Source organism: Bos taurus, chromosome 7 (genome assembly GCF_002263795.3).
Source record: "Bos taurus isolate L1 Dominette 01449 registration number 42190680 breed Hereford chromosome 7, ARS-UCD2.0, whole genome shotgun sequence".
NCBI classification, from domain to species: domain Eukaryota; kingdom Metazoa; phylum Chordata; class Mammalia; order Artiodactyla; family Bovidae; genus Bos; species Bos taurus.
The window spans coordinates 16,752,356-16,780,113 of record NC_037334.1 but is presented as its reverse complement, the minus strand read 5'-3'; the positions used below and the strand labels follow the sequence as shown (position 1 = coordinate 16,780,113).

The 27,758-nt window shown below is 50.6% G+C and overlaps 1 protein-coding gene across 5 annotated transcripts; it reads right to left on the bottom strand.

Annotated features, from left to right (window-relative positions):
* Positions 1-415: 415 nt before the first annotated feature.
* CCL25 (C-C motif chemokine ligand 25) lies at positions 416-27,749 on the bottom strand. Of its 5 annotated transcripts, none has more exons than XM_059888386.1 (8): positions 27,560-27,749; positions 26,627-26,754; positions 4,015-5,222; positions 3,560-3,677; positions 1,754-1,871; positions 1,534-1,664; positions 1,085-1,204; positions 416-819 (listed from the first exon to the last, which is right to left on the bottom strand). In XM_059888386.1, exons 4-8 carry the CDS (start codon positions 3,630-3,632, stop codon positions 809-811), a joined length of 453 nt encoding a protein of 150 aa, XP_059744369.1. In that variant the 5' UTR covers positions 3,633-3,677; positions 4,015-5,222; positions 26,627-26,754; positions 27,560-27,749; the 3' UTR covers positions 416-808.
* Between the last annotated feature and the right edge of the window lie 9 nt (positions 27,750-27,758).

Here is a 27,758-nt window from a genome sequence, read left to right as displayed (position 1 = left end):
TTGGGTGGCTCGAGTCTGGGTGAGAGACCCAGGACCCCAGTGTGTGGCTCTGCCTTCTGCAGAGCAGTCACTCGTGCCTGGCTACAGGGCTCTGTACTTATTCCAGTCCTGACTTATCAGGAACCTCTGGGTCCCATCAGAGCGTGCAGAGAACTCTGTCCATCACCCAGTCTCACTACAGCCCAGGGGTCTGGGCAGAGCTAGCATGCTGACCCCAGTGATGAGAAAGGAAGAAAGGGTGATGTGCTCAAGGCTGCCACTGGGAAGCACAAGGCTGGACTCACACAGAGCCACTCATACCAGTGATTGGCCCTTCCAGCCTAAAAGCACAAATCCTGTGGTCGGAGGGCATCGTGTGGGTTTCAACACAGGCTGGAGGTTCGCACCCCATAATGAAAGGTGACAGAGACAAGCATGGCGTCCTACCAACAGTTTATTTAAAAGTTTTAGAAGCATGTCCTGGGAGAAACCTGAAGCTCTGCAAGGACCCAGAGGGATGAGGGTAGGTGTGTCCCCGCAGGCAGGCAACGATCGTGATGGTTCTTTCCGAGAATGGTTACCCAGGCAGGTGTGACTCGTGTCTGGAGCAGGCGCGGGGCTTGAAGTAACAGGGCTCCCTGGTTCCAGTCGCTGGAGGAGCGGGAGGTGGCAGGGGTGACAAGGAGGGACCCGGCGCAGCCTCAGGGATGGGGGTTGAGATTTGTCCTGAAGGATAGAGGGGCTGGGGCAGTCAAGGCCGCAGAGTGACGACTGTGGCAGAGAGAGGTCCAGCCCATCTTGTGTGGGTAGATCCTGGAGTAGTGTGGGCTCACGGTCCTGCTGGAGGGATCAGAGGTGTTGGCGGGTGAGGAGGACTGGAGTGGAGTGAGGGGGGCCCTGCAGCTTTTGGTTCACATGCCTGGCATTTCATTACCCTGCCGAAGCCCCTCTGGACAGGGCAGGGTAATGATCAGCCCCCTAGGACCTGCCCATGTGAACCTGTGAGGCTGATCAGAGACCCCTCATTCCTCACAGCAGTGATGGGGTGGAGTTGGGGCTGGACGGAGGCGCGAGGGGAGGGGTGATCACGTGACCAAGAATCAACCTGGATTAGCAGTTGACAGGAGAGAAGTTTTCCTCTTGTTGTTTCTGGTGGGGCCGCTAAACCTTGACAATGGAAGTGTTGAGGTTCCAGAGCTCAATTTCCTCACCCCAGAGTGAGGGACTGTCAGAAGGCAAGAGAAATAGAAAAAGAGTCCACCTATACCTTTTGAGCACCTGGATCCACCCAAACCTGAAGCCTCATGTTGGCTGGTTATTTGAGCCAATGAGTTTCCTATTTTCTTGAATTTTTCCATCTCTAGCTATTGAAAGTGTCTTGACTTAAAATGCTGCACATTCCTTCAGCCTCCCACTCACCCGCCCCTGGCTCTCTTTGGGGTGGAGGCAGCTGTCAGGGACTTGGCTGTTGTCCCCTCCTTCGAGGGTTGAGAAGTTCAGGGTCTGCAGCTGGGAGGATGGACTTCTTAGATGCTGGCCTGGGGTCTCACCCACCTTGGAAGTTTCTCCTGGTGCCATGGTGGTACTGGCTGTTTTTCCGGGCATCCAAAATCTTCATCCAAGCCCGAACCCACCTGTCCCCTGGCCTCCCGCACACCATCTTGTTTTTCTGGGGTAAGAAGAATCTGCAGGGATGGGGATGCCCAGGTGAGGATGTAAGTGGAGAGGAAAGTTGTGTGACAGCCCCCACGGACTCCCCCGTGGTCCCACTCACATCACAGCAGGCAGGTTGCAGCTCCCACTCACGTCCTGGCGATGGTAACTCTGGGCATGCCGCAGCAAGGATAGCCGGGCTCGGCGGTGGTAGGCCAAGCAGCAGTCCTCAAAGGCACCTGCGACCACACAGCCGCCCATAGGCTCAAGTCTGAGCACGTGCATGTACGGCGGCGCATGCACTCTGCAGGGCCGTCCACAGACATGGCACCTACGCGCATGTGCGGCTACGTGTGCACCCTGCGGTTTCACAGGTGCCCTGCAGGGATGCCCCAACTGAGGTGTGCGGCCGCGCATGCGCTCTGCAGGGATGCCCACAGACGTAGTTATCCGCGCGCACACTGCAACCCTTCTAGGCACTGTGAAGGCCCAGGGACAGCATAGACAGTGAGGTGGCCGTTGGGCTCATCTTTGGCCCTTGACAAAGGGACAGCTGGCAGGAGTTGGAGAGGGCCCCACAGGCCCCAGCTGGGAAGGGTCCAAGACCGCAAAATAAGTCGACCAAGGCCATTTCCACTCCTGCTCCGGTGCAGAGGGCAAGGAGTGGGTGCAATGCCCTGAGAAAAGGAGGGGGCTTGGTTGGAGGTGGAGGTGCCAACCTGGTGCCAGAAGTATCAAGGAGGATGAGAGGGTGGGATGAGCAAAGGATGAATTAATATGGAGACAGTGCTGGACCTTCAAGTTCCTCTGGGATCCATCCCTCTGCCAATCCCTGCCTCCAGGGGCCACATCTGACTTCTGGGAGGGACTCAGGGAGGACTTGAAGGCTCCCTCTATCCCCACCTTGACCCAGAAAGCAAGGAGCAGTGGAGTCAGATGGACGGTATTGCAGTGCCAGGCAGGAAGCTCCCTGGGGCTGGGGGGCAACTCTACCCGCAGGATCAAAGGGCCCAGGTTGGGCCTGGCTCCTGAAATAGGCCTCTTATTAGAGGACAATGAGAATGAGGCCCAGCCCCATCCTGGGCAAAGGCTAAGGTCTGCTGGGGCAGGGCTAGGGCCTCTCAGACCTAATGAGGGGCAGGTGGGGCAGGTGGGTGGGGCCATGGGGCTTCCACTTGCCAGAGGTTCTGCTTGGCTACCTGCTGGGGCTCAGCTGCCTCCTCAGGCACACAGGGATGGAGAAAACAGTGGCAGAGCTGAGGGACACTGGGTGGGGGGGCATCCGGAATGAACTTTGGTCCCCAATATCAAGTGCCTAATCTCGGGAGAGGAGGAGAAGAATTCCCCGTTAATAGCAGTAATGGTTATCATAGTAGCTGCCAGGCACTGGGCCAGGAGTATCCAATTGGATCCTCATGTCCCATCTCTGCAGTGGGAATTTGGAACCTCACTTGGCAGATGAAAAAAATGGGGTTCATAAAGGCCAGACCACACAGGTAGCCTGGGTGGGGGAAGCCAAGATGGAGACCCATTTTCACTGGGCCCCAGGCTCTGATCTCAACACTCCGTTTGCAGGCTCAGGTCACTGCAATGTGTCCTAGGCGGTAAGCAGCCATGGAGCCATCTGTTCCCCATAGTTCCTGGGCTGGCTGGAGTTAGGAGGGATGCCTTGGGTCATGGACTGTGGGGAAGGCACCCAGGGGCTCTGGAAGGAGAGGCTGAGGACCATCACCTCCAAGGAGCTGCACAAATGGTGGGCGTTTTTGCATGCCTGGTGGGGGAGCTGTCCATCAGAGAATGGATTCAGTGCTGGTGGGATCAGGGGAGGTTTCTGGAGGAGGGGAGAAGCACATTGATAGTGGGAGGCAAAGGAAAGATGGGGAGAGGGGACTCCAGAGGAGGAGGGAGGGATGAACTGAGGCAGTACCTTGAGCGTGGACAGTGGGACCCCAGGCAACTGCGAAGCAGGCCACCAGGCAGACCAGGAGCCACGGATTCATAGTGCAGGCTGGTCCTCCCCTTCTGGCACCTACCTTGAGGATTAACTGGGGAGAGCAGGTGGGTGGATGATGAGGACCCAACATGGACAGCGGCAGGCACCAGGAGCACCCCCATCTCAAGCCAGGGCCCCCTGCAAGGGAGGCAGGTGGCATGGGATGGGGACAAGTGCTGCAGGGACCTGCTGCCGATCTCGGGGAGGACTCACCAAAGCCTATGGTGTCCCTGGGGCTGGCGCCTGCTGGAGTGAACCTGAGCTCTCCTGCCTGCCAGGCCAGTAGGCTTCACCCTTTATAGATGGAACCCCACCCTGCTGCTCCGCCCTCCCTCCTCCTCCCTGCCTCCCCTCCCACTTCACCTCCTGGCTTCTCCCTTCAGCCTTACCCTCCTCTCTTCTCTCCATTTTTCTAGCTCTTCTCTCCAATGTCATGATGCACTTGGCGGAAGTTGGGGGCCAGGGGCAAAAGGATCCAAATCAAAGAACTGGGCAGGAAATGATACCTTCAACTAACTTGCTTGGATGAGGGTGAGAGGTGGACAGATGCAGGTGGACAGACCCAGCCTTGACCTTAGCCAGCCCCCTTGAAGGTTCACCTTCTCCCCCTCCAGGCCCCTTAGCCAGCACCCTGGCTTTCTCCCTGAAGGGCCTTTTCTCCTCATTCTCCTGGCTCCTTTCTTGCTGCATCTCAAGGTGGACCCTGGCTTCCCACAGGCAGGACTCAGGCTGCCTAGAGCAGGGGAGAGCCTTCATCTCTTCTCCCCACTCCCCAGTCACCTGTGCCCGTGGGGCCTTGACTTTATCCCATTTTTCTCTTCTTCCATAGTGGGGTGACTTATTGTGTCACAGAAAAGCCCTGTTTTTTGAGAACAGGCAAACCCACAGAAACAGAAAGTAAAATCAGCTGTCGCCATAGGCTGGGAGGAGGGGAGAATGGGGATGAGGTTAAAAGGAATGGTATAGATTTCTTTTTGCTCTGAAATTAGATGGTGGTGGTCGAGGGACTCTGTGATATAGTAAACAGCATGGAATGGTACACTTTCAATAGGTAATGTCTCATGCAAAAAAATAATAATAATAAACGATAATCAAAAAAAGAGTTTTGAGCCAGACTGAGGGCTAGCCCAGAAGCCTGCTTTCCAGATTACTCTGTGAAACTGCTCCAAAGAAGCAGGGTTTTCAGCGTAGTTTTGTGTCTTGTCAGAACAAAGAATGTCAAACAAGTCAGGGAGACATTTCTTCAAGGTCTCAGAACAGACCACGTTTGAGGCGAGTCAGTATGACCTTGGCACCTGTGAAGTAAGTCTTATTATCAGAGGAGGACCAGAACTGGCATCCCAGCAAGGACTTTAATCTTTATTTTGAACATGGACATCCTTGACTTCTGGTCAGTGCGTCCTCTTCTTTAAGTAAAGCAGATGTACAATGTAGGTTGATAAGCCACAAACAGGCTTTTTAAGTTAGCATCAAATTTAAGTTAACAGGGGGACTTCCCTGGTGGTCCAGTGGTTAAGACTCCAGCTCTCAATGCAGGGGACCTGGGGTTTGATCCTTGGTGAGCAATCTCAGATCCCCTCAAGGTGAGTGCCATGGCCTAAAAATAATAATAAAATTGAGGTTAACTCATGTATTAGCCACAATGACCTCTCTCTCTCTCTATATATAAAATCTTTAACAGTGCAATATATGCAACTTGAATTTCCCCGAATATTATCTTGAGAATAAGGACCACAATAATGTTCTGGTTTTGGAAGAAAAGCGGGAACTCCAGGAAACCACGCCAGCAGGCACCCACCTAGAAGGAGTTTCTTTTTTTCCAGGGTCAGCGTGGTCCACCCGGAGCAGGGGGGTGAGGGTGGGGGCCGTGGGGGTAGAGGAGCAGGTAGTGGGGAAGGGGACTCTGCAGAAACCTCACAGCTGATCGTCTGTAACTTTTTATTGTCGACTTCCTTAACTATATAGACCGTTCGGAGCATTTATGACACTCTCTACCCCTTTCTCATCTCTCCAGCTCCACCAGGAGACCCTGGCGGGGCCCCTCACCAACTCCCTGGGCCCGGTCGGGTGGCTAAATGGGTGGGGCTTGGTGCAGGTGCCGGGCCTTGATTTGCACACTGAGCGCCGAGGCGGGGCTTTCTGACTGGGGCTGAGACCAGGGCGGTGCTTACGGACTCAGAGGCCCGGAGACCAGCGGTCCTGCGCCGGTGGCCGTGGCCGCTCCCTCTCCCGGAGTAGGTGAGGCTGGTCCAGGACGCGGTTCCGCGTGGCTGCGGGCTTGGGGACGCGGCGTGGCGGGCCGGGGTCAGCCTCTCCGCTAAGGCCTACCGTCCCTGCCTGCCCGGTCGGCGGGCAGCGGCCAAGACGTGGCGTTACTCAGTAGGGGCGGAGGTTCCCCGTGAGCAAGCCCACCTCCCCACCGCTCACAGTTGGTCCCACCAGCAGCCTTAAAAGGGAGCAAGGGGTCTGAGGAACCAGCACGCAGGGCAGGCAGGAGTTTTTGCTCTCAAGTGTCTGAGCGGCGGACAAGATGCTTCAGGACTAAGGCCCCTGGGTGGAGACCTGGAGTTTCAAGGATCGCAGTTGCTGATTGTGGGGCCAGACCTCCACGGTCAGGGCTCGGCTGAGCAAGGGGAGGCCTATATTCCCGCAGCTCCCGGAGGTGGTCAGGGTAAACTGTCCCCAGCGAGGGGACCCTCTTCTCTGCATGTGTGAACACAGCGCAGAGGACAAAGCCGCCTCCTGCTCCCCAGTCCCCAGCTCTGAGCATGAGGCCGTTGTGAGTCACCGCCAGCCTGCAGCTGAGCCAAATTCAGGGACTGACCACACCCCAGGGTCCGCAGGACAGGATGCAGTGCAGGGTGAGCGGTAGGGGGCAGGGGCACAACTCAGCGCACCTCTCGGATGGCCGGACTGCAGAATGGGGCAGCCAGGTGGCTGGGTGAAGGGAAATACCAACCACTGCCTTTGGAGTGAGCTCCTCTCGGGGGTCTGGGTACCCGGCTCACTCATTTCTCTGCTGGAAGACCTCCCAGGTGCTCCTAACAGTTGACCAATTTTACAGAGGCGACTGAGGGTCTCAGAGACCCTTTTTATTTTTTATTCTTTGGCCAGGAAAATCCAACTTTTATTTCTTAAATACTGTGAAGGAAGGGGGGCCATCTCCTAATGGAGGGAAGGCCACTGAGCAGAGGCCTGGGCTCATCAGGAAGGATCCTGGGTGGAGGGCCTCCTGCAGTTGCTTTTGCATCACACCTCCACCTCCAACTCCCCATGCTGCCTGCCTCCTGAACCTTTGGTGCCTCTGGGTCCTGGTTCAGGTGGCCTCTGAGAGAAGCCCCTGGGATGCCGTCCCCACCCCACCCCCCACCATCCTGACTCCACACACCAGACCCCGGGTATCCTGTCTGCCAGGCCTGGGCTCCGGTTGTACCCAGCTGCCTCTCACTCTGGTCCAGATGTACAGTGGTTGCCAGGCAACTGGAGGAAGGAAGGAAAAGTGCTATTTTTGTTTGTTTGTTTTGTTTTTAAGGATGGCTTGCAAGCCTCTGGCCTGACTTTCAGGGACTTAGTTCCTTGTGTGACCCATTTTACTGTGTTCCCCATGTGGTTGGCCTGCCTCCTGAAAAGTCAGATTTGAAGGGCTTCCCTCCCCAGACCGACCAGCTGCCTCTGTGTTCCAGGGGACCTGGGCAGGGTACTCAGGCTACCACCACTGGCTGTGGCCTCAGTCCTTGTGTTTCTCCTACACCTACTGAACATGTGGGGGCTGGGGCAGCTGGGGCAAGGGTGATGCGGGGAGGGAGGGCGGTGGGTCCTGAGGAGAGGGTCCCATATGGGTATGAGTCCCTCTTTGAAGATGCTGGGGCTTCCCTGATAGCTCAGTTGGTAAAGAAACTTCCTGCAATGCAGGAGACCTCAGTTCAATTCCTGGGTAGGGAAGATCCGCTGGAGAAGGGATAGGCTACCTACTCCAGTATTCTTGGGCTTCCCTTGTGGCTCAGCTGGTAAAGAATCTGCCTGCAATGTGGGGGACCTGGGTTCGATCAAGATCGCCAGGAGAAGGCAAAGGCTACCCACTCTAGTATTCTGGCCTGGAGAATTCCATGGGGTCGCAGAGTTGGACACAAATGAACAATTTTTACTTTGAGGATGCTGAGCTCCACTCAGCCCTTCCACACAGGTCTCTGGGTACCTGTTACATACCAGCCACATTCCCAGGGGTGACTGGAGTGAGCAAGCAGATGTCTCCCAGCCAGGAAGGGGGACGGCGATGTCACTGATCCTCATCAAGCACCTGTTTGAGGCCATTTGTTATTCATTCAACAAACAGGTGGCGAACACCTACTGTATGCCAGGCACTAGGCTGGGTGCCCTGGGTAAGCAGTGCAGAGCAGACAGGTAGCAAGTTATGAAGCAAGATCCTTGGAGACAAGCATCACTACTTCAAATCTGGAGGTGGCAGGAAGATGCCGGGGATGGGTTGGGCTCCTCTAAAGAGAATGACTTGAGGTGACAGCAAATGCAATGGGATTAATATTTATCCCCACTGGACAGGGGAAAAAACAATCATCTGAGGTCTGGAGAGGTTGTTACCTGGCCAAGTAAGTGGCAGCCAGATTCCAAGTTGAGGTCTGACTCCTTCATTCCACATGTACTTTTTGGGAACTGTATTACGCATGTCTTTTTTTAAAATAATGTATTTTGTTTAACCCTATCCATCCAAGATAATGGGCTTCCCTGGTGGCTCAGTGGTAAAGAATCTGCCTGCTAATGCAGGAGACACAGGTTTGATCTCTGGGTTGGACAGATCCCCTGGAGGAGGAAATGGCAGTATTCCTGCCTGGGGAAATCCCATGGACGGAAGGAGCTGGGCGGGCTACTGTTCATGGGGTTGCAAAAGAGACATGACCAGCGACTACACAACAACAAGCCAAGATAATATCATTTTAACATGCAATCAAAAAAATTATTTATGAGATATTTTCCCTTTTTTGCATAGGAAGTGTTCAAAACATGGCTTATTGAAAAGTTTCAGTGCACTGTAAGTGCTGAATAGCCACATGTGGCTGGTGTCTGTCTTACTGGACAGTGCATTTCCAGCCACAGATCACAGTCAATTCAAAATTTTACACTGTTTCTTTTCTTTCATTTTCTATTGACTTTTTAAGGGCAGTTTAATTTTCCCAGCAAAATTGGAGAGAAGGTACAGAGATTTCCCATCCATGCCCTGCCCCACATTATCAACAGCCTGCATCTCAGGGCCATGTTCGTTACTGCCAATGAACCTACACTGACCAATCACTATCATCCGAAGTCCGGGGTCTGCATTCGGGTTCACGCCTGCTGTTGTACATTCCATGTGCTCGGTCACTCCAGTCGTGCCCGACTCTTTGCGGTCTCATGACTGCAGCCCACCAGGCTCCTCTGCCCATGGGATTTCCCAGGCAAGAATAGTAGAATGGGTTGCCATGCCCTCCTCCAGGGGATCTTCCCGACCAAGGGAACAAAACTGCACCTCCTGCATTGGCAGGTGGATTCTTTACCATGAGCGCCACCAGGGAAGCCCTTGTACATTCTACATGTCTGGACAAAATGTATAAGGACGTTTATCCATCATCATGGTGTTATACTGAATATTTCACTGCTTTAAAAACCTCTAGGCTCCCAGCATGTCTTTTTTATTCTGATGTTTTGACAGCTGGGGACTTGCTGATTCTGAAGGTACTACCCCTCCTAGGGTTAGCAGATTCCCAGAGATAGTAAATGGCCTCCTTTCAAGGGCACCTTTCATATGCAAACCAGCCAGTCCAGAGCCCATACCCTAACTCCCTCTTCTATCAGGCTCCCACACTCAGGGTCACTATTCTCCAGCCCGGGTCGCCCCAGGGCCAGGCAATAGACAACTAGGGACAGGCTCTAGTCCCAGAGCCTGCTGAAATGATTCACACTAGCAAGTCCTAAGCCTGCTTACCCAGCCTCACTCAACCCTTCCCACGGAAATCACAATAATGGGGACTTCCCTGGTGGTCCAGTAGTTAAGAATCTGCCTGCCAATGTAGGGGACACAGGTTCCACCCCTAGTCTGGGAAGATCTGACATGTTGAGAAGCAACTAAGCCCACGTGCTACAACTACTGAGCCTGTGCTCTAGAGCCCATGAGTGGTAATTACTGAAGCCTGTGTGCCTAGAGCCCATGCTCTGTGCAACAAGAGAAGCCACAGCAATGAGAAGCCCCTGCTTGCTGCAACCAAAGAAAGCCCGTGATAGCATCAAAGACCCAGCACAACCAAAAGCTGATTAATATTTTTAAAAATTGTGAGAGTGAAAAAAATTAAAATAAAAAAAATTGTGATAGAGAAGACAGTTTGCTGCTCATAGATCCCAAGAGGAGGGGGCATAACACACCATGCGGGGAAACTTGGGGAAGCACCAGAGTCAGTAGGGAAACAGAAGGAGCAAGGAGAAAGCAGGGCCTTCCCTGAGGAAGGCCAGGCCAGGCAGGGTAAGAGATTTGGGACTGGCCAGTTTGAACACTCTCGGCTGGCCCCAGGGGCGGAGTGGCTCTCCCCGGTTGGCTGGTATAATACCTCTCCCTGGGGGAACTAGGGCAGGGGGATTTTGCGTCCCAGGAGTGTGAGAGCCTGACAACAGAGTTGCCTGGAGTCTGAGCTCTGGATTGGTTGCCCTGCATTGGAAAGGCTCGCTCCGTTACCTGCTATCTCTAAGGATTGCTGTAAGGGCAGTCTGTCCCAGATCAGCAAGGCTGGCAGATGTCAAAACATTATAAAACACAGAAAATAAAACCCACGATGAGTATGCTCATCACCTCTCTCCTCTCATCACCTGTCATCCCCTCTTGCCTGCTTCACAGCCACTCCTTTTTGGCAGTGGAGGAATGCCAAGGACAGCCTTCAAGTCTCTCTGGTGTCTCTACTCTCCTGCCTCACTGTCCCCCATCACCTCCCACTCTTGGACTCCTGCCCTGGCTCCCACTGAAGCCTAACAGTGGCCCCTCACCCTTGGCCCCTCGCCACCCCTCCCCTAAGACTGTCACCTCCTTTGGCTTCAGAGATACAACCCATTTTGTGTCGATCATCATTGCTGTGTCAAGAGTGTTTTCCCAAGTTTTCGGCCCTGGTCCCTCTTGGAGAGGGCTGAGGCCACACAAACCCTATGTTGGGATTCTAGCTGCTGACAGAAGGCTTTGAGGTGCCTTAAAGATCATATATCTGTTTGGCTGTGAACTTCTGCAACTAAAGACTCATTTTCCCTTTCAAGTAAGTAAGTTCACTCGCTCAGTCATCTCAGACTCTTTGCAACCCCATAGACTGCAGCACACCAGGCTTCCCGTCCATCACTAACTCCTGGAGCTTACTCAAAATCATGTCCATTGAGACAGTTAATGCCATCCAACCATCTCATCCCGTTTTCCCCTTCTCCTCCTGCCTTCAATCTTTCCCAGCATCAGGGTCTTTTCCAATGAGTCAGTTCTTCGAATCAGGTGGCCAAAGGATTGGAGTTTCAGCTTCAGCATCAGTCCTTCCAGTGACTATTCAGGACTGATTTCCTCTAAGATTGACTGGTTGGACCTCCTTGCTGTCCAAGGGACTCTCAAGAGTCTTCTCCAACACTTCAGTTCAAAAGCATCAATTCTTCAGAGCTCAGCTTTCTTTATAGTCCAACTCTCATATCCATACATGACTACTGGAAAAAAACTATAGCTTTGACTAGACAGACCTTTGTCAGCAAAATACACAGTGGCTCCTTGACCTTTGTCTCTGCTTGTTAATATACTTGCCTAGGTTGGTCATAGCTTTTCTTGCAAGGGGCGTCTTTTAATTTCATGGCTGCAGTCACCATCTGCAGTGATTTTGGAGTCCAGGAAAATAGTCTGTCACTGTTTCCATTTTTCCCCCATCTATTTGCCATGAAGTAATAGGATCAGATGCCATGATCTTCGTTTTTTTAATGTTGAGTTTTAAGCCAGCTTTTTCACTCCTCTCTTTCACTTTCATCAAGAGGCTCTTTAGTTCTTCTTTGCTTTCTGCCATAAGGGTGGTGTCATCTGCATATGTGAGGTTATTGATATTTCTCCTGGCAATCTTGATTCCAGCTTGTGCCTTATCCAGCCCAGCATTTTGCATGATGTACTCTGCATATAAGTTAAATAAGCAGTGTGACAATATACAGCCTCGAAGTACTCCTTTCCCAATTTGGAACCAGTCTGTTGTTCCATGTCCAGTTCTAACTATTGCTTCTTGACCTGCATACAGATTTCTCAGGAGGCAGGTAAGGTGGTCTGGTATTCCCATCTCTTTAAGAATTTTTCACGGTTTGTTGTGATCCACACAGTCAAAGGCTTTGGCATAGTCAATAAAGCAGAAGTAGATGTTTTTCTGGAACTCTTGCTTTTTCTATGATCCAGCAGATGTTGGCAACTTCCTTTGCCTTTTCTAAATCCAGCTTGAACATCTGGAAGTTCTCGGTTCATGTACTGTTGAAGCCTGGCTTGGAGAATTTTGAGCATTACTTTGCTAGCAACATCTGATGGATCATCAAAAAAGTGAGAAAGTTCCAGAAAAGTATCTACTTCTGCTTTATTGACTGTGCCAAAGCCTTTGACTGTGTGGATCACAACAAACTGTGGAAAATTCTTAAAGAGATGACCAGACCACCTGAACTGCCTCCTGAGAAATCTGTATGCAGGTCAAGAAGCAACAGTTAGAACTGGACACGGAACAACAGATTGGTTCCAACTCAGGAAAGGAGTACCTCAAGGCTGTATATTGTCACGCTGCTTATTTAACTTATATGCAGAGTACATCATGAGAAATGCTGGACTGGATGAGGCACAAGCTGTAATCAAGATTGTCAGGAGAAATATCAATAATCTCAGATATGCAGATGACACCACACTTAAGGCAGAAATCAAAAAAGAACTAAAGAGCTTCTTGATGAAAGTGAAAGAAAAGAGTGAAAAAGCTGGCTTAAAATTCAACATTCAGAAAACTAAGATCATGGCATCTGGTCCCATCACTTCATGGCAAATAGATGGGGAAACAATGGAAACAGTGACAGACTTTATTTTTTTGGGCTCCAAAATCACTGCAGATGGTGAATGCAGCCATGAGATTAAAAGATGCTTGCTCCTTGGAAGAAAAGTTATGACCAACCTAGACAGCACATTAAAAAGCAGAGACATTACTTTGCCAACAAAGGTCCATCTAGTCAAAGATATAGTTTCTCCAGTAGTCATGTATGGAGGTGAGAGTTGGACCATAAAGGAAGCTGAGCTCTGAAGAATTGATGCTTTTGAACTGTGGTGTTGGAGAAGACTCTTGAAAGTCCCTTGGACAGCAAGGAGATCCAACCAGTCCAACCTAAAGGAAATCAGTCCTGCATAGTCATTGGAAGGACTGATGCTGAAGCTGAAACTCCAATCCTTTGGCCACCTGATACGAAGAACTGACTCACTGGAAAAGACCCTGATGCTGGATAAGATTGAAGGCAGGAGGAGAAGGGGACAACAGAGGATGAGATGGTTGGATGGCATCACAGACTCAATGGACATGAGTTTGAGTAAGCTCCTGGAGTTGGTGATGGACAGGGAAGCCTGGCATACTGCAGTCCATGGGGTTGCAAAGAGTCAGACACAACTGAGCAATCTAACTGAACTTGCTAGCATGTGAGATGAGTGCAATTGTGCTGTAGTTTGAGCATTCTTTGGCATTGCCTTTCTTTGGATTGGAATGAAACTGACCTTTTCCAGTCCTGTGGCCACTGCTAAGTTTTCCAAATTTGCTGACATATTGAGTGCAGTTCTTTAGTAGCATCATCTTTTAGGATTTGAAATAGCTCAACTGGAATTCCATCACCTCCACTAGCTTTGTTCATAGTGATGCTTCCTAAGGCCCACTTGACTTCACATTCCAGAATATCTGGTTCTAGGTGTGATCATACTATCATGGTTATCTGGGCCATTAAGATCTTTTTTGTATAGTTCTTCTGTATATTCTTGCCACCTCTTCTTAATATCTTCTGCTTCTGGTAGATCCATACCGTTTCCCTTTGAGGTTTGCTGTAAAAATCAGAAAAGTCTTCTCCTAGCGAAAAGGGAAAAGAATTGGCCAAGGGCATGTTGGAGAACATGGGAAGCCTGTCAAAGTCAGCTACGAGAAGCAAAGATTGTGACTTTGGTGGCTTTATGTGCATACCTTTCTTAATTTGTGGAGAAAAACTGGTCATTGTGTCTGTTTCTCCACCCCAGTGTTCTAAGCCTGAGAAGGTCTGGTCCACCATAGCCTTGACTCCCAGTATTCTCCTAAGTCACAGGGGGGTGGAAGTCCTAGAATCAAGGTGTTGACAGGGCAGTTCCTTCTGGAAGGCTCTCATGGAGAATCAGTTCCCAGACCTTTTCCAAGTTTCTCACAGCCACCTGCATCCCTTGGCTTGTGGCCCCTTCCTCCATCTTCAAACCCAGCAGTGTGGCCTCTTTTAACCTGTCTCTGACCTCTGTTTCTGTCATCACATCTCCTTCTCTGACCTGGACCCTTCTGCCTCCCTTTCGTAAGAATCCCTGTGATTAACGCTGGCCCATCCTGATAGTCCAGGATCACCTCTCATGTCCAGAGCCTCAACTTGATCAACCTGCAGAGTCCCCTTGCTGTGCAGTACCATGTATCCCTAGGTTCTGGGCATCAGGACATGACATCCTGGGGGAAGGGAATTCTGTTGCCTCCCACAGCACTCATGGGGAGCAAACTCCTAAGGGAGGGTAGGGAACACTCCTCAGGGGAAGTGATGTGCAGACTTGTGGCAAGAGACGGATGGGCCCCAGGCTGAGCAGCCAGAGTTTGTCCTCTGTGGACTAAAACTCCAGAATAGCAGAAGCAAGAGAGAAGGTGGGCCCTGTCCAAATAAAAGACCACACATTCCTCATGTTCAAAGTCAAGGAGACCTTCCCAACTATGCATGCGCAAAATGGTCAAAAGAGAGAGGGCACCACTTCGTAGTAAGTGATGTCAGCCTACCCATAGGCCTCTTTGCTGGAATCCATCTTGGCTAAGAGATGTGCACGCACACACGGGAGGACACTGAGATCACCCAATACGGGCTCAGAACCAGACAAAGCAAGATGGCTGGCCAGAGGAAACCCAGGAGAATGCCCTATAAAAGTGATTCAAATTACCACAAGGACGTGAGTCTCTCCGAGCCCACTAGTGTGTCTATCCACACATATCCCTTTTTCCTCCTAATAAGCACTTCACTTGTTTCACTACTTTCTGTCTCTATGTGAAAACTCATTTCTGCACAGCTGACGGGCCAGGGGCTTGGTCACTGGCCCCTGGTCCCTGGTGGTCTGGTGGCTAGGATTCAGTGCTCTCACTGCTGCAGCCGGACTTCATTCTCTGGCTGGGGACTGAAATCCTGCTTCAAGCCGCTGCAGGCTGAGGTCACCCGAGATCAGGCTCAGTTCTGGAAGGTGGCAGGAAGGGAGGGTGGGTGGGGGAACAGAGAACAACAGGCAGAGGGAACCAGACACATAAAACAGCAGGCTCCCTGAATACCTGACCCAGATGTGACCTGAGGGCCCTTAACATGAGCATAGAAAGCCAGTGGAGAGGCCACCTGCCCAGGTCTGGAGAGAGAAGAGATTGTCACAGTTGTGGTGGCGGGAGGGAAGCTGAGGAGGCAGAAATGCTGCTACAGATCCTACAAGGCCTGGTCCTGTCTCCAACAGGAAGAATCCTCTGGCCCCAATGTCAGGGAGGAGCCCTGCTGTGGCCACTTTCTGGTCCTATCTATCCAGACCCAGACAAGCTTCTCCCCTTCTCTCCCGATGGAGGGTTTCTATTCAGTAACCTTTGGCCTGTCTACCCCTGCCCCACCTTTCTAGGAAAAAGCAGTTTCTGGTTCCTCCTGACCCTTGGCCCGCCCTGGATTGGAAGCCCATGAGAGGGTTGAACACTCCTACCTCTGGAATGTGAGGCCCTGGGGGTGAGAGGGACACACAGCTGGGGACCAGTGCTTCCTCCCCACCCCTCACTCCCCACCCTCCACCCCAGCCCCTATCTGCTCTGGCCTCTGGTCCCTGCCACACCAGGAAGGGCAGGGAGGTGGGCAGTGTGCTGAGGACGCTGGATGGGTCACCGGGTGGGGAACGAGCCGGTTCACCCATGGGACAGCGGACAGGAGGTGATGGGGCTTTTGACAGGAGGGGGGGTGAGCTGGGGCTGGGGTGTCCCCTCCAGCTCCTTATTGCCACCCCCACACCCCACTGTGCTCAGGTTGGTGACATCCCTCAACTACGGGCCCCTGGAGTCTGACAGGTCCTCCTTGGGTCAGGGCAGGAGTGGGTGCCCATCTCACACACTGAGGAGAGGACCCAGCTTGGGTGGCCTAATGGTGGGGGGATGGGGACACGGTGGGCTCTGCCAAGATATGGTAATCCTGGGCTGGTGTCTTACTGCAGTGGACCCTCGAGAGAGAGGTTGGCTGCTGGTTCACTAGGTCAGCAGAACTTTGACACCTACTGGGTGCTGGAGATGAGGGAAGGGTGGCAGGGCTCGCGTTTGCTGACTGCTTGTGGCTCAGCTGGTAAAGAATCCGCCTGCAATGCGGGAGACCTGGGTTTGATCGCTGGGTTGGGAAGATCCCTTGGAGAAGGGAAAGGTTACCCACTCCAGTATTCTGGCCTGGAGAATTCTATGGACTGTATAGTCCATGGGGTAGCAAAGAGCTGGACATGGCTGAGTGACTCTCACTTTCACTTAACCAGACCCTGTGCTGGAACAGGCCTAGTGACTGCGCTTCTGCGGGAAAGGACCAGGGGTTGTGGGGGGAGAGGGCTGTGGGGACCTGGGTAAAGAAAGCCCCAGTGCATCAGCACAACGGCTTGGAGAAGTGGAGGGGGGGAGGCAAACATGTGTTCAGGGGGACTTCCTTGGGGGTGAGCCCAGGAAAACCCCTACTCCTGGGGGGGAGCGGGGGCTCGTCTGGGGAGATGACCAGCCTCCCCATCCCCGCCCCACTGGCCAGCCTCTGAGGCTGAGCTCCTGAGGCCCAGCTCCCCATCTTCCCACTGGAGTTCCAGGTCTGCTCTATCCACCAGAAAATGGGGAGCCCAGACCCCAGAATTCCCATGACCTGTGGAAGACTGGGCAGTGTCGGTGTGTGATGAGGGCCACCCGAGCTCCCGCCCACACCCAGGGTGGGTATGGCAGAATCACGTGCTCCCCAGGCTGAACTGTCCTCCCCAAAATCCGTATGTTGAAGCCTTTACCTAAATCTTTGGCTTTAGGACCTTTAAAGAGGAATTGGAGTTAAAAATGAGTCTAACCCAGTTTGACTGGTGTCCTTTTATGGTGGGGAAATCAGGGACACTGAGGGAAGGCCACATTAAGGATGCGGGGAGAAGATGGCCATCTGCAAGCTAAGGAGAGAGGCCTCAGAGTGAAGCCGACCTTGACCCTGGACTTCCTGCCTGCAGGACTGAGGAAGTGAGTGTCTGTTGCTTAAGTCCTGGCCTGTGCTTTGTTGTGGCAGCCCTAGTGAACTCATACTCGCAGGGCGCCCTTAAGGGAGGCAGCAGCCCATCGCCGGGTGCCTGGGGATGGGGTTGGAGCAAGGTGAGCATGGGCCCTGTTTCTTTCCTCTCCCGTGTGAGCCTGAAGCCATCACTTCGGTATTTATTTAGTTTTATTTATTTGGCCACACCAGGCCTTAGTTTCAGCATGCGGGATCTCCGATCTTTGTTGCAGCATGAGAACTCGGTCGTGGCATGTGGGAATCTAGTTCCCTAACTAAGGATTGAACCTGGGCCCTGCATTGTAAGCACAGAGTCTTAGCCACTGGACACCAGAGAAGTGCCAATATTTTTTAATTTTATTTTTTAATTAAAAAAATTTTTTTTGGCATGTGGGATCCAAGTTCCTGGACCAAAGATCAAACCTGTGTACCCTGCATAGCAAGCACAAAGTCTTAACCACTGGACCGCCAGGGAAGTCCCTGAAGCCCTCACTTTAACCATACCACTGAGGATGCCCACTCCTCTCCATGCTCAAGCATCTTAAGCTGCTGCACCCTGGCTGGAAGAGTAGAAGTAACACCCCAAAGATGCCACAGTGAACCCACAACCCCCCACCCCAGCTGGGTACTCCTTCCCCAGAATGGTCGATGCAAATCATCTCCTCAGCCCCTCCCTTCTCCCCAGCTCCCACCCTGCTTTCCTCTGCATTCTGCTCAGTCCATCTAACAGGACCCAACTCAGAGACTTATGATGAGGATTAAACTGCCTTCGCACAAGGCTTGGCCACGCTCAGGAGGCGTTCTTACTCCACGTGGTCGCAGGCCTCCTGTCCATTTCTAGAGCAGTTCCCAAGCCAGCTGCCAACACTGGGCATTCAGATCACTGCCAACCTTTTACTCTTTAAAGGCTGTAAGAACAGCCCTTCCCCTGGGGGCTCAGGACACTTGTCGGTGGTGTAACCACAGGGTCAGACCATGAAACTCGTAAGATGCTAAGCAAGTAGCTTCCGAAGGTTTTGTAATTTTCTGGTAACCCCAGCTACCACCCTGAGGAGCCAGTGTCCGGGTCTTGGCAGCACTGGAATGGTTTCACCTTAACCAGTTCTCACCCAAGGGCCATTCTGAGGTTTGTCGACTCTTTCTTCCCTGGTGAACTGTTGCTGATCTTTGCTCCTTGAGTTCTTGTCGATTTGCATGAGCTTTTAATAGCTGATAACACACCTGGCTTGTTCCCCTGGTACAACTCACTCTTAACCTTGCATAATCAGAGGTTAGCCCATGTGGAAGACTCCCAGAGATGCCGCTGGCAGTGCTTTTGAATTTTTCATCTGGGGAACTGAATGGTTTGAGGGTTTCCTGCTATATGGAATGTGGGAGTTACACGGTGGGGCAGAGGCCCATAATGGGCCCACCCTTGGGACCCTTGCCCCTGCACATTGGGGCAGGTGGGAGGCACCTTGGCAAACCCAAGGGGCCCTAGCTGCTTCCCATGGGATGCTGGACGAGGAGCAGGGCTGGAGAATGGTCACAGCCAACGGAGCACCTGCCAATGACTGACAGGCATGATGTCTCCATCTCATTTACAAAGCAAAGATTGAGGAAAATGGTCTGGCGATTTCTCATAAAGTTACCTTGTCAGCCAGCCACTTTAGTCCTAGATATCTACCTAAGAGAAATAACATACATCCCATCAGACACTTGCCTATAAATGTTCACAGCAGCATGATTCACTAAAGCCACAAGGCTTTAGTGAAGAAACAGCCCCCAAAATGTCCGTCGATGGGTGAACGGATCAATACGTGGTCCAGCCACATACCATGGAATATTATTCAGCCCTGAAAATGAATGAGGTACTAAATCATGCTACAACAGAAACAAGCTTTGAAGACATGATGTTCAGACACAAAAGGCCACATATTGTATGAGTCTATTCATATAAAGTGATCAGAACAGGCAAATTCATGGAGTCAGAAAGTGGACTAGTGGCTGCCAGGGGCTGGGGGAGGGACTGTAAAAGGTCATGAATGAATGATGTTAGTTGTGTCGCTCAGTTGTGTCCAACTCTTTACAACCCCACGGCCTGGAGCCCACCCGCCAGACTCTCTGTCCATGGGATTCTCCAGGCAAGAATACTGGAGTGGGCTGCCATTTCCTACTCCAGGGGATGTTCCTGACCCAGAGACCAAACACTACAGGTATACTTTACTGTCTGAGCCACCAGGGAACCCCAAAGGGCATGGGGGTTCCTTTAAAAAAATTATTTATTTATTTGGCTGCACCAGATCTTAGTTGTGGCATGTAGGATCTTTAGTTGCAGCATGTGGAAATCTGGTTACCTGACCAGGGCTCAAACCCCAGGCCCACTGCATTGGGAGTTTGGCATCTTAGCCACTGGACCTCCAGGGAAGTCCTGGGGTTCCTTTCTGGAGTGATGAAATGTGCTGGAATGAGGTGGCGGTGAGGTTTGTGCAACTTTGTGGATACACTGGAAACTACTGAATTTCTGTGTATTTTTTTTTTAAGAAGTACTGCAAAAAGCCCAACACATACATGTAAAACACGTAGAGACAGGTCAAGGAGAACACATATGGCATGAAAAATAACAGCTGGATTTAAAGGAAAATAGAAATCTTAAACATGAAAAAAAATGACACAGTGGCTACTTCCCGGTCACTGGCAGGAATGAGGTGGGTGAAGTGACAGGAAAAGTGAAAGTGATCACTGTCAATAGTGACCCTCGGAATTGGAGTCACAGGGCCTGTTCTAACCTTTGATACAGTGGGAGATAAAATGCCACTACTGCTCTTGCTGGAAGAATGCCCAGTGGAAGGGGCATGGTCAGATCTAGAAAGGGAATTCTGGGAACCAGCACTCGCCAAGCTCACTCAGGTCACTGACCCATGTGATCTTGCGCCGTGGTGTGTGGGGAGCTTGCCTTTCGGACGAGCAGGGGACCCCTCCCTTCCTGTTCTCCCAGGCATTGAGCATAGAATCTCCTTTGTGGGCCTGTGCCAGGGTGGTTGTCCTGGGCCTCAGCTGCCCTGCTCAATGTGTGTCCTCGAGGTGGCGGTGCCCCTCATCTTTTACAAATAAACAGAGGCTTGGGAGATTATCACACGGCAGTTCCTGGGTGTAAGCTCTGTGCCTGCTCCAGGTCAGGTTCTCTGGGTCAGAAATGCATACGAGCAGGAAGCACGGGGGACCCACGCCCAGAAGGAACCCCTGGCTACCCATTCCTCCAACTCTGGAGTAATCAGGGCCATGAACTCCAATGGGGTTGCCCACTGAAAACAAACTCAACCGTCCAAAAAGAAGTCGATACAGCTTCCTGGTTTTTTCCATCACTCACCGACTCAGCACTAGTAATGAAATCAGACTGAAGTTTGGCCCCCAAAGAGCTCCAGTGCTGGAAAATTCTTTCTTCCAGAAGCCAGGCTGCTCGACTTCCATCCTCAGGATGGATGATCCGCTTCGATGCCTCAGCTCTCTTTGGGGGCTGACTGGTAAATGGCTCCCCTGACAATAAAACCTATTACTCTTCTGTTTTGTCTGAGCTATGAGGCAAGTGGGATCTTAGTTCCACAACCGGGGATCAAACCTGTGCCCGCTGCACTGGAAGCACAGAATCTCAACCACTGGACCACCAGGTAGGTCCCTAAACTCACTTCTATGTCCCCAAAATAGCCCCCACCCACACTGTGAGCCCTGAAAGTGGTCCAGGTGTCATGGCTTCCCCACTGCTGTGCCTAATAACTGGGCTACCGCCTTGCCCACACCTGACTGTCTCCAAGTCCTGATCCCACTTCTAAGACACTTGGAATCCTCCTCTCTACATCCTGTCATACACCTGCTTGGTCAGCTCTCCCTGGGGCTGTCTTCACAGTCCCCACCCCCTCTTTTGAAGTGTGCATTCCACGCCTGGCTCTGGGGCCCTTCCTTCTAACAAATCAGCAAAGAATCACATTAAGTGTCTCATTTAAAATGCTCTTTGGCTGGGGACTTCTCCAGTGGTCCAGTGGTTAAATCCCCACACTTCCACTGCAGGAGGCACAGGTTTGATCCCTGCTCTGGGAGCTAAGATCCCACATGCTTTGTGGCCAGAAAACCAAATCATAAAATAGAAGCAATACTGTAACAAATTTAATAAAGACTTTAAAAAAGCTGGTCCACATCAAAACTACATATATTTTAAAAAAACAATAAAAAATTCTGTCTGAAAGATTCTTTCAGCTGCCCATTGCCTACGGCAGGAGTACTGGGGCCCTGTGACTGCTGTATTGAGTTACTACAACCTTGGTGGCTTAAAGCGAGGCACATTTATTATTCAACAGTCCTGGCAGTCACAAGTCTGAATTCAGTCTTATTGGGCTTAGATCAAGCTGCTGGCAGGGCTGCAGTCCTGGAAGTTGGAGGAGATAATCCATTTTCTGGCCACTAGAGGCCGTCCGCATTCCGTGGCTCGTGGCCACCTCCTCCAACGTCAAAGACATCAATGGCATCACTGTCCTCTCTTTGTACTTTCACATCTCCTTCTCTGCCCCTCCTGCCTCCCTCTGATAAGAATCTGTGATGATGTTGGTCTCATACAGATAATCCACGACTGCCTGCCCATCTCCAGATCCTCAACTTAATCCCATCTGCAGAGTCCCTTCTGCTAGGTAAGGGGACATCTTCACAGGTTCCCAGAGACCACTGTTATTCTGCCCATCACAGCAAGACAAGCCTACTTTTTCTGAAAAGGGCCCCGCAATAAATCTTTTAGGCTTTGTGGGCCATCTGGTCTCTGTTGCTAAGACTGCACAATTTTCAGAGCTCAATGCAAGATAAAAATATGGGACTCCTTCATTCACAAGATTAAGAATTTCAGACCAGTGACGGCAGAAGTACAGGCCCCCGCCATCTGAGCAAGTCTGCGTCTGCTCCTGCAACCTGAAAGCGGCCGTGGGCCACACACAGATGACGGGAGTGGGCGTGGGACCAGTAAACGTGATGGACGCTGAAGGTGCACTTTCCCATGTCACAAAATGCTATTCTTTTGGGGTTTTTTTCCAATCATTTAGAAATGTAAACGCTGTAAATGTAAATGCTCCCATGCTTCCAATGCAGGGGACACGGGTTCCCTGACTGGAGAACTAAGATCCCATGTGCCCTGTGGTGCAGTCAAAAAATTAAATAAGATAAATAAAATAAAAATGTAAACATCATTTGTAGCTCACAGGCTGTGTAAAAAAAAAGGTGTGGGTGGAATCAGGCTGCAGTCAGCTAGCTTCTCGTCCGCAGGATGAAATCCCAACTTCTCTGCCTGACTCTCTAGAGTCCTTGACAGCCAGAGACAGACACCCTGCCAGTCCCGTCTTATCGTCTTCTTTCCTTGAGACACCTACTGCTCTGTGAACCCTCCTCACAGGCAAAGCTGCACCTGTGCTCTGGCTGGTCCATGTGTGAAAGCCCCATCTCCCCCTCCTGTGGCTGGCAGACCCTGGCTCCTGCTGCCCTCCAGCCCAGTGCTGCCCTCATGAAAGGTGGTGCTCTGGACCTGGCCCTTGTCACACTGCCTGGGCTTGGTGTCTGCATGTCCTCTTCTTTCTTGCAGCAGCAAGGTCCTTTCGAGCAGGAACCCAAACGGAGTCATCCTGATCACGTGGACCCTGAGAGCATGTGCTTCGAGGCACAATAAGAACAATCAGGAATTTTAGTGGCTGGAGTGTAGTCTAACCCTGACCCTTAAGAACCAAAACTATGCTTCTTACTAAAAAACAAAACAAAGAATTTCTATCTCAAGATCAGATCAGGGTAATAAAGATCTCTGAGATCAGGCAGGCTGGACTCAAATCCCTGTCCTTACTAGACATGTGTACCTGGACAAGTCACCTCCCTTGCTCTTAGGACAGGGTCTCAACTTGCCATGGCCAATCAAGCCCCGTGTGTCATGCCCCTTTCAATCCCATGAGTCACTGGCCTTTCCTAAGTGTGCCACGCTCCTATGGGCCTCAGGGCCTTTGTGCTTGCTGTTCCTGCTGCCTGAACCGTCCTGCTCCCCTTTGCCTGTGACTCACCCTAATGACTGTGCAGGCCCCCCCTGGCTGCCCCTGGGCGAAGTCAGGTCTGCCTGTTACACACTTTGCTGGCACTCTGGACCTCTGCAGGTTGAAATTATGTGTGTCATTTCTTCTTACAATTAATAAGCACTTGCTACCAAGTTCTACTTCAGATTCTGAAAGTGGGTGATTTCATTTCATTCTCACAGTGCCCTCATAAAGCACCCCCACTTCGTGGAATAGGAGGCTGAAGTTCAGAGAAATTAAACAACTTGCCCAAGGTTGCACGGTGATGGAGTGTCAGAGCTCCCCTCCTAAGCCTGTCCTCGCAGGTTGACTCTGAGCTCTGTGAGGGCGGATGCATGTCGGGTCGTTGTTGTACGTATCCCCAGGGCTGAGCGCCTAGACCGGCTGAATTACAGGCGACTGCAAAGCACTGATGACCTAAAAGAAACAGCACTGCAGTAGCAACAAGCACTCCTAGAGTTCAGATCTTGGTTTCTAATACCATGCTCTAATCCGAGGAACCAGACTCAGAGAAACGGCTGCTTCTAAGGCTGGGATCAGGAAATACACATGAGAAGAACCTACAGCATCTTGCAGTGCTAGAAGGTAAGGAAGTCCTACAGAAAAAACAAACAAGCAAAAAAAAAAAAAAAACTCACCAAACAAAACACATTGATAGGAGTGTGTCAAAAACCAAAGGAGGGCTTCCCTGGTGATCCAGTGGTAAATAATCTGGCTGCCAATGCAGGAGACATGGGTTGGATCCCTGGTTTGGGAAGATCCCATATGCCAAGGAGCAGCTAAGCCTCTAGAGCCACAACTATTAAGCCCTAAGTACTGAAGCCCACACACCCTAGAGCCTGTGCTCCAGGACAAGAGAAGTCACTGCAATGAGAAGTCTGTGCGCTGTAACTAGAGAAAAGCCCTCAATGAAGACCCAATACAGCCAAAAATAAATAAATTAAAAACAAAACAAAGGAGCCAACTGAAAGGGCTACCAGTGGCCAATGCTGGAGCAATTTGAGCAAAATAAAGTAGTATTGGCTTATAATCCAGAGTATAAATAAATATTCAGGAAGCTATACTGATCTAATTAAATGACTGGATAAACTAATAAATGGGGGGAGAAGAGGTAAGCCTTTCCTGCAGAAGGATTCCAAGTAATTTATGTAGATATCCATCTTTAAGGAAGGGAACACACATGTCCACTCTCTATGTGGGCTGCATATAGTGACTTCCTTCCAAAGGAAAAAGGGAAAAGTGACTTTACAGTGGAAAAACCTAACAAATACTAAGTTAGCCAGGTGATGAAGGCCAATATCAACACACATAAATAAAGTTGATAGTACATATCCTTTTTAAAAAAAAGAATTTCCTTACTTTCTTTTATTTTGGCCTCACTGCTCCGCCTGTGGGATCTTAGTTTCCTGACCAGGGATCAAACCCATGCCCCCTGAATTGGGGGCACAGTGTCTTAACCACTGGACCACGAGGGAAGTCCCCAGTTGTATGTATCCTTGACATGGTAAGATGAAAATGGCCTTTACTAACTCTTTGGTCTTCCTCCCTCAAACCCATCATCCCAGGGTTACCACAGGAAATATACCAGACAAATGCCAATAGAGGAGCATCCTACCAAATATCTGACCAGGTCTCTCAGAACAATTAAGATGATCCAAATCAAGGAAAGTTGGAGAACATGCCAAAGCTTTTTGGAGACTAAAGAGACAGGACAACTAAGAGACTGGATCTTAAAAGTTCTCATCACAAGAGAAAAAAAGAAACCTAAGTGTGGTGATGGATGTTAATCTTTAACCACCTTATTGTGGTGGTCATTATGTAATATACACATGCATCAAATCATTATGTTGTATACTCCAAAACTAATGCAATGTCATGTCAATTATCTCTTTTTAGAGAGAGAAAACAACTCAGTGTAACGTGGTATCCTAGATGAGATTCTGGATGACAAAAAGGACATTAGGTAAAAACAAAGGAAATCAAAACATGAAGAAGGGTTGACAAGAATGTATCGGTCCTGGTTCGTTCAGTGTAACAAACGTGTCCTGCTAATGAAAGACGGTAGGGTCCGGGAAAGTGGGTGTGGGTGAAATGGTAACTCTGCTTTCTGCGCAATATTTCCGTGAATCTAAAATTCTTCTAAAAAGTCAAGTCCACGAATGACAGCAATGATAAACCATAGGTGAACAATCACAATACTCCACTATTCATCATGGTGACAATGACTGTAGCTCTCTTCTTACACTTTATTGTGAGCACTCCGTAGAACCGACATAAAGCATTCAGCATGAGGTATAGCTTAATTCAGAGCACTGCACTTGTCACCATTCGACGAAATCTATGCCATCCACTATGGAAGCCATGAGCTCTACATGACAAAATTTAAATTAAGTAAAAATTAACTTAATGGAGTTCTTGTGGCAAGAAACTGGAGTGGTTTGCCATTCCCTCCTCCAATGGACCACGTTTTGTCAGAAATTTCCATGATGACCCATCCATCTTCGGGGGCCCTGCACAGCATAGCTCAAAGCTTTATTGCATTAACACAAGCCCCCTGACCACAACAAAGCTATGATCCATGAAGCTCCAATACTTTAGGAAAGAGCTGATTTCACTGGAAAAGACTCTGATGCTAGGAAAGATTAAAGGCAAAAGAAGAAGGGGGTGGCAGAGGATGAGATGGTTAGATAGCATCACTGACTCAATGGATACGAGTTTGAGCAAACTCCAGGAGATAGTGATGGACACGGGAGACTGGTATACTGCAGTCATGGGGGTGGCAAAGAGTCGGACATGACTTAGCAACTGAACAACAAAAATTAAGTTCATTAAATGCTCGGTTCTTTAGTGCTACCAGCTACATGTCAAGTGCCCAAGAGCCACATAGAGCTCGTGGCTATTAAATTTGGCAGTGTTGATTAAAAAGAAATGCCCATGAGCACAGAATGTTCTATTGGACAACACTGCATAAAACAATGGAGAAGGCAATGGCACCCCACTCCTGTACTTTTGCCTGGAAAATCCCATGAACAGAGGAGCCTGGTAGGCTGCAGTCCATGGAGTCGCTAGGAGTTGGACATGACTGAGAGACTTCATTTTCACTTTTCACTTTCATACATTGGAGAAGGCAATGGCACCCCACTCCAGTATTCTTGTCTGGAGAATCCCAGGGACAGGGAAGCCTGGTGGACTGCCGTCTCTGCGGTCGCACAGAGTCGGACACGACTGCAGCGACTTAGCAGTAGCACAAAACAATAAACAGCACGATTGTTTGTTCAGTATTCTTGACTCCTTCGGGTCCTTCTGCAAATCTTACCTTCTCAACCTTCCCAACAGCCCTCTTTCAAACTGCAACCCCCACCCCCACCCCCACATACCCCATGCCCAATTTACTTTTTGGTCTTACCACTTGCTGTGGAATCCACTTAATTTCTTTCCTGACTCCGTATCTAGCACTGCATAGTTCAATGCTGTAGCCGTTGGTAACCACGGCTCCTGAGCCCTTGAAACACAGCCAGTCCAACTTCAGATGTGCTGTGAGTGTAAAAGACATACAAAATTTCAAAGGCATGTAGAGAAAAGAAAAGGAAAAAAAAAGAATGTAAGAATATCTCATATATTTTTACATTAGTTACAGGCTGAAACAGCATTTTGGAGATAAACTGGGTTAAAGAAGACACGTTATTAAAATTAACATCACCTGTTTCTTTCTTTCTTTTTTTTTTTTAACATGGCTACTAGAAATTTTAAATTATGCATGTGGCTAACATTTGTGGTTGCCTTACATTTCTCATGGGCTTCCCTAGTGGCTCAGATGGTAAAGAATCTGCGTGCAGTGCAGGAGACACAGGCTTGATCCCCTGAAGAAAGAAATGGTAACCCACTCCAGGATTATTGCCTGGAGAATCCCCATGGGCAGAGACTGGAGGGTTACAGCCCATGAGGTCGCAGAGTCAGACACGACTGAGCGACTAACACTACATTTCTCATGGACAGCATCAGTCTAGATGGACAGCATCAGTCTAGAATGTCAGCCAAATAGAGGCGGGTATTTTCGCCTGTTCGCTGCCGATACAGTGATCGGCACATAGTAGGCGGTCAATTAAATTTTAATGAACGGACGTTAGGCTGAGCCTCTGGGCACCCGTTAGCTCTAATAATCAACACAGATGGAACACTGACCATGTCCCTAGGTCCGCCTCTTCACTACAGCAGATAAGGAAACTGAGTCCGGGCGAGGTGACGTAACCCCAACCCAACTGCACGCAGTGCGGAAACGTCGAGGCCGGGATTCGAACCCCGATTGCCACCGCAGCCCAGGCGCGCTGACCGTTCCTACCTTGCAGATTGGTGACGGCGGCCGAGGAGGCGGCGGGATAAACAGGCGCGAGACACACACCATGCCCAGGACAAAGGGAGCGACTCTTCGGCCGCAGCCTCCCGTCGGCCTCCGTGGGCCAGGCCACAGCTGGCCCTCTCCGCGGCCATCGCTGGCCACCCGCGCGTCTCTGCCTGCCGCCGAGCTCTTCGCAGGCGGC